We start from the raw sequence: 7,598 nt of genomic DNA, 5'->3' as shown, positions 1-7,598 counted from the left end.
GTTTCACGAGTGATTTGCTGTCTTACAGATTGCTGCATGGCCCTCTGATTTATGGTTTGATTATAAATGTAGGAGATTTTTCTTTTACAGTGCCATTAATTTTGTTTTTACAATTACTTCTTCTTGTGGACATTCTCCATAAATTAATAATACGTTAGCATATAAATTAATTTCTGTAAATGATGAATGCTGTAAAAACTCTTTCGTACTTCCATGTTTTTGACAGTTGAGGTTCAGAGCTACCAAATGCATAAGCCACTTTAACCAAGATCTAATTTCATTTTAATTTAAATGTTGTTTTATCAGCTTGGCTCTCTAAAAAAGCAGTAAACTATACTTCATATGGGCAGGTAGGACTGCAAAACCCATATAATCACAGTTCCTCCTTAACTATCTTAGTTGAATATTTAATAAGGGAGTCTGTCTTGCACCAATGTTATGCACATTTTAGTAACCCTTCATAGAAAATATATTGCAGAAAGTTTTATAGCATAAATTTTCAGTTCATAAATGATACTTACAATATTTCAGGTCTTCTGAATGAATAATTTTAAATTAATAGAAGTGCTTGATCTTGGTTATTTTACATTCATATTGGTATATAAACATGTTAAAACAACCTGCCATTAGGAGTCAGAAAGACACCTCCGCGACTTTCCTTTAATATCTCTGGAATGATGAACCTATTTTCTTTGCCCACTGTCCACTCAGACAAAACTGGCCAAGTGACTGTAAGAAAGTGTGTTTTTTATTTACAGGGAAAATCTAATTGTGCTACTTGTTACTGAGCCCTGAGTTATCTGAGTGAAGGAATCAAGAAGAACTTTGATGGTGTTAAGTCCAGTTGTTGGTGTAAATGTAATTCATGTTATTGGGAGATCTATAAAAGAAAAAATCACACATCAACAAAAAATGTTATCTAGAGCAATAATAAAGATTTTTTTTTTATATGCAAAGGGTTACTCATAAATTCAAACCAAGTTTCTAAGAAGAATCTTTCCATTAGGATAATGAAAAGCGGGTATTACAGTACACATGAACCCTAGTCTCTACCCCTATGTATCATAATGCCAAGCTGAAAAATATGATGCTTTCACACATCATACTATGAAAGAGGCAGGCCAGCAATGCAGACAGTACCATCTTCAAAAGTTCTACATCAAGAATCTGTCTTAGCAAGGACCACAGCAGTACCATGTGAAATATTAACTGTCACTGGCATTCCTAGGAATTAATAGCAAATGTTCTTGACTTGCAAAAAGACCCACAAACTAGCAGACTGAAATTTGCAGAACTACCTCCATCTTTTGGGCAACACTCTGATCACAGTGTGTTCTTTTGAGTGGAGCAAAGCTTAAGGCAGCCAAAATTCTCATGCACCACCTCAAAATCTAACCAATCTAAATCTCAGATAAAGGCTGGAGACCCTCTTTGTACCATTTGGAGAACATCAACTAGAAGTTTAATAATCATAAAAATTTAATCTCTAATTAAAGGTTAATGTGTTATGGCAGATTCTTATATGAGGCAAAGTATAATAGGGTTTGGAGGGCACATTGATTCAGTTTGTCAGCAGCTTGCACTTGGCTTCTGAGGCAATGGGATAATTATCTGTAGAGTGTCAAGCGGGCAGCTGCTAGTGATAGAAGAGCCTCTAAATGGTGAGAAGACCCGTGTGACCTGCTGATCCAGGAATGATGAAATAATCAGATTCTATCACTCGCTGTAACAAGCTATTACGAGAACATTTATTTTAACACTGCTCAAGGCCTATGGAATTAGGACACAGATAGGGCATGTTCCAGTGCATCCGTGACATCCATTTTTTGCAAGATGAAGCCTTAAATAATACTATTATTTTGGGACCTCAAAGGGAGACAAAACTTTATAAACATTACCCATATTCCCATTTAGACCATATTCATTGCCAAACACAACACATTTAGCAAAAAGTGTTGGTAGAACTGCACTACCCACACCAATGCAACAATTCCTGCTGTATCACACTGTGCTACATCTACAGCATCTCCAGTCCACATCAAGGGAAATACTAGAAAAATGCTGATTGCCTCAGAGAAAAATATCTAGTTGTTTTCATGATAGTGGACCTCCTGCTGACCTTGCTGTGAAGAGGACCAGTGCTCTAACCCCTCAAGGTTATATTACATGATCATGCTTATCACTCCAGTTGGGCTGTGCTGGTCCTTAAGCAACTGGACTTTTCAATGGAAAAAGAATGTATCTCAAAGGGATTTTTCTTTTTGTTAAACAGTTTTTCCATTCCAGCCAGACTTTGCACCAAGTTTGGCAAAATTATTTGTTATTACTGATCTTTTTTGAAAAAACTGATTCACGAAAATTATGACAAATCTAAAATATTCCATTTAGGAAGATGACCAGAACTTAGCTTAAAACTTACTTTTAAGGTACCAGGAGTTTCAAATATTGTATTTGATAGTAACCTTTCAGAAATCTGCATTAATTGAATACATCTGACTGTCCTTTATGTTTACTCTAATCTTCCACTTTACAGCATTGTACAAAGCAAAAGTTTCTTCAGATTGGCCTACATTAGCATAGCCTTTGTAGGCTATGTTGTATTTATCAAGAATAGCTCCTTTCTTGTATTTATCAAGAATAGCTCCTGAAGTATGAAATCATCAAGGAAGAAGATTCACAAGTCCATATCAGGGTCTATAAGGCATTAATTCATCACCATTACAGAATGGAGTGTTGGCAAAAGGGTCTAATGATAGCAGAATACAGATAAACACAAGGAAGCAAAGGGATTTATTTCAAAGCAACCCTCAAATTAAGTGCTGATCTAGTCATAGAAAACTCTGGAGTTTAGGTTTTTGGGGTTGTTTTCCTTGTATCCTCCTAGGCCCTGGTGGGACTTAATGAAGGAGGCTGGTTCAGGAAATGGGCAACAGAACTTAACTTTTCAAAGTACCACTATAATCTGATAACCAACAAAATATGGTAATATCAGCAATGACATCAGACATGTTGAGAATTTTTATGTTTCAATAACATGCATTTAGCAAGGACAAAGTCGCCTATTTTCTGTCATTCTTGTCATTTATTGGAACTGATCCCTGTGTTTCAATGAGCTGTACTTTTAACAGCATTGAAGACTGAATTTTGATAAAATATAGAAAAAGACCATAACAAGCTCCCCAGGGCTTTGCACTCTGCATGTTTCAATTCAGACTCATAATTCCCTTGTATATTTTGTGCATGACATCATTTGGAGTAGCTAAAGGAATCATTTAGGAGCAATGCTTTTCCCTGAGATAAAACATCTATGATCTGTTTTAAGAATATGGAAGATAGAAAATAGGAAAGTCCTTCACATCTAATCTGAACTCCAGTGACAATGGCACTATATTTGAAAGCATTTTTCACAAGTTCTTCTAAAATTACTTAAAATATCACACATACTGAGGCATCCACAATATTTCAGTGAACTGTGCCATGCACAGTCATTACTCAGCAGCAAAAATATCGTTATGCCATTCAACTGTCACCTAAGGCCTGTTTCAATGCCTTATATTTTGGTTCAAGGCAGACTACACACCAGTTACCTATTCTTTTCGGGTGACATAATTTATTTTAATAGCACTTCCTGAGAATGAAATTTCAAGGGGCTAAGTAACAGAGTATCTGCCTCAGGTCAGGCTTTTGACTGCTCTGACCTCCAAATTGCTTTTCAGAAAATGAGCAAGCATACTGATTTTAGACGCCACAGGATGGGTGGCCATGATGCGGAAGAGCTGAAGAACTTCTGGGAAAAGGTTATCCAAGAGCAAACTAAGCAACAAGAAGCTGAAGAGTCTAGGCTAAGCAAAAGTGCCCTGAACAAGTAAGTGGTATTTTTTCTTTTCCACAAGGCATGTCATCACGTGTTTTAAAATAAGGTAACCTGTTATTGTACTGCTTTATTCATAGCACAGATTGTGTTCTGGATCTTTGGCACTTTTCCTCTCACAGCTGCTTTTCTCATATTACCATGGCTCTTCTGCATGGAAACTCAGACACCCCTCACCCCTAAACCTCATGAGCATTCTTCAAAGGCCTTGGAGCATAGCCATGAAAAAATAAAGCACTTTGGAATTATGGCTTGTGACAGCCAGAAAATAGCAGGAATTTTACCTGGAACTGATAGAGCTATACAAATAAACAAAACTGTATTACATTAAAGGGACAACCACCCATCTAATCTGTAGAATAAAAAATCCATGGCACCTTTGTCATGTTTAACAGCCCTTCACATCATGTAAACCCAACAGTAAAAATGACACAATGAGATTTTCCCATTCAATGGAAAATGTTGTGGGCTTTTTGCTGCTTTGGGGGTTTATTGTTTATTTTAGTTTGGGGCGGGGGGGGCAGGGGGGGAGCTTTACAAAGCAGTATAAAACAACAGGGATTTTCTACATAGAGAGCTATATATCTGTACTGTGGTACAGATAACTCTGCACAAGTGTGGTGGACTGCTTCAAACATTTGTTCAACTTGTGAAACTCAGAACTTTGAACCATGGTCTCCTGCACACTAAGTGAATCCTCTGACTACTAATGGGCAGAAACAGAGGACAAGAAATACCATGTCTCTTTTGGCTTCCTTTTGTGCTTTCCTCCTGAAGCTAACAAAGGTTTTCCTGCATAAACTTTTCTCAAAACTGGGACATTCACACGAGCTAATGTGACTTCAGCAAATTGGAAGGTCCTGCTAAAGGGCTGCTTCTTGGAAAAAATTTTAGGTACTTTGACCTCAGTGCCCAAGAAGGAAGTACTGTCATCATTTAGATACTTGAAAATCAAGATCTGGGCAGGCCTTGTATCTCAAAAAAGTCAGATGTGGACAATCCTTCTTCCAGTATCCTACTCCAGCTAGTTAATAGTATTCTCAAATCCCAATCAAAAAAATTGCTGGAGAAAAAACACATATGATAAAGTCCAGGAAAGTACTCAGCTTTACTGGAAAGATTTATCATCCTAGATCATATAAGACTACCAGGAGAAGACAGTGCAAATTAAATGCAAGTTGTGGTTTAGACAACATTTTTGACTTCACAAAGCTGAAAGTGTTAAAAGCTCTACTCTGAAGAGAAGAAACATCATGAAAGAGCCCTGAATATGTGTTAACTTACATATTCAATGTGTCATAACTGACCCATCCCAACTGAAATAGACAAAAGTTCCTTCAAAGTCACTTGCCCAGTCAAAGCCCCGAGTGTTTACAAAGTGTTATGTAGTTTGAAAAAAAGTGATACTTTCAGGAGGTAATAGACACTATCAATACAAAACATACATATCCACTACCTCATGTAAGAGGCACTCGGGAGAATTGTGTGGTTTTACATAAAGGTGAGTGCTCCCTTTTTGACACAGGACACTGAAGAGAGACACCACTATTCTCAATAGCAAATTTTCCTAACTCACTGCACCTCTCTTTTGAGGCTTATCTATATGCACAAAAGAATATTGAAGACTAGGTAGTTTAAAAAACAATGTAAAACCAAACTCAGAATCAGATAGCACAAACAGCCATGTGAAAGAGCTACTGCTGAGTTATTCTCAGATGAAATAATTGGCTGCTGTTCTTTTCACCACACCAAAGGTAATTTAAAACCCTATATATTCTATGATGCATTTGGCATCACCATATACTATCTAATCTTATAACATTGCTGGGTCAGGTGTTTCATAATATTTCTTTCAGAAAACAACCAGCCAACAATATCTTGCAGTGGTCCCTAGAGATTTTCTCTTCTGTTTTTACTATGCGACTGTCTTGAAGCTATGTGGCTCCTCTTGCATGTGACATCAGTTCCCTTCACTTAACACGGACAGGATCTAGAGTTGTCTTTTTTTTCTTTTTTACCCAAAAGGACATATTTTAAGTTCAGCCTGCTCTTCTCCACAGCATTTTACAGCAGAACTTGAGGGGTTGGAGGAAAAACTGTATTTATTAATTTACACTTTGAATGACCTTACTGCATAGGCAGTACATCTGTGTGGCTTTGAGAATATCCCAGAGGGAAAAACAGAGTTCTTCACAGTGACATATTTCAGCAGTTGTTTGACTCATTCGGAATCCAGCAATGTGAACCACTGATAGTATCAGCGCTATCCTTTTCTCCCCAGCATTCCCAATCTAGCAAGCTAGAGGGATGTGTAATTGGTAAATAAATACAGGACAAGTGCTCCGGTGATGAAAGAGAGGAAAGCTTCGACCCTGCTGAAAAGCCCTGGATACATTTGAAGGATTTGGCTCAATAACTGCTAAGCACTTGTACTCTCTTTGCAGGCTTCGCCAGGAATGGACTCTCCGGCTGGAAGGTCGAGTACGGCAGGTCCAGGCACACATGAAAACACGGCAAGAACGAACGACACCACTGTCTATCGAGGCTCTTCCCTCACCAGATAAAACTGTTGCTTAAACTGTTCAAACACAGCAAGCACTGGGCCTGATTCTGACTTTCTGCATGCATCTAGAAACCAGCAGTTACACTGCTGAGCAACTAAAAGGTCAAATTCTGCCCTTTTCCCAAACTATTTACTAGAGCTACTATTAAAGTCCTATTGAAATTCAGTGTAAGAATAATGCCACAGGGGGAAAAAAGCACAAAGGAATAGATGAGAAGCAGACAACTCTAATTTTCCCATGATATATTATTTCTGTGATGTATCAGGATTCTCTTAAGTAACTGCATTTCCAAGTGACAACAAGACACTCCTAGGAAAGAGGGCAGCTTGTTTAATAGGAATAATACATTCAGACAGCTGCATGCAAAATTGCACATTTCCATTTACACAGCTCACAGAGTCTGGCTTAATGCACACTTAAGAGGTTCTGTCTTGATGAGCCATAGCAGAAGGAGTTAAGGATTAGCCTGATCAGCTGGCTAGGAGGAGAAACATATTCTTTAATGACAGGGAAAAAACCTAACTTTCCTGATCAACATTTAAGAACATTTACAGATCATAATAATTAAATAAATAGAAAAAATTTCTTTTACTTTCTTGGGGAATGTAAGAAAAAGACTACTGAGCCAGTAGTCTTTATTGTAAGCCAGTCTGACAAATGTTAGAGCAATAAGAGCAAGTCAGTGTGAGAGTTTGAAATAGAAGGCAGTGAATCATAACAGCACAGAAATGTTTTGCAAAGTATCATTTGCCATACCTGACATGCACTACTCCAAACAACTTCTGCGTCTTCTTCTGGGTAGGTGAAACAAAGGTAGAAATAACAAAACAGGGTAATAACAGTGTATGTTATGTCTGTGTATCTAAATACTAGTCTTCTGGATTAAAACACTTTTTGTTTTATCTTCAAATAAACATTGGAACACAGGAGAAGACTCATAAGTCTAAACAGCTATATTTATCTAACAGCATTGTGCCAGACAAAAATTTACTTGGAATCTATATTGAAACTAAAGTAGTAGGTAGGAATACATTTGATATTTCAAAACATAACAAAAATTAAATCATTTTGACCTCACAGAAATGCTTTTTTAATCCTTTTAAAACAATATTTAATTAAAATACAAAGTCTTACTGAATGTTCTCACTCTTACAAAGTGAAAT

At 37.2% G+C, this 7,598-nt stretch overlaps 1 protein-coding gene across 1 annotated transcript; it reads left to right on the top strand.

The window, feature by feature from the left end:
- Positions 1 to 3,719: 3,719 nt before the first annotated feature.
- On the top strand, positions 3,720 to 6,448 carry LOC311165155 (protein FAM240C-like; the record flags this gene model as incomplete). The annotated part of the gene is made up of 2 exons (XM_084224953.1): positions 3,720 to 3,865; positions 6,316 to 6,448. 2 exons carry the CDS (start codon positions 3,720 to 3,722, stop codon positions 6,446 to 6,448), a joined length of 279 nt encoding a protein of 92 aa, XP_084081079.1.
- Between the last annotated feature and the right edge of the window lie 1,150 nt (positions 6,449 to 7,598).

The sequence above is a fragment of the Fringilla coelebs genome (assembly GCF_963513975.1).
Source record: "Fringilla coelebs genome assembly, chromosome: Z".
NCBI classification, from domain to species: Eukaryota; Metazoa; Chordata; class Aves; order Passeriformes; family Fringillidae; genus Fringilla; species Fringilla coelebs.
This window is presented reverse-complemented; position numbering and strand designations above follow the sequence as displayed.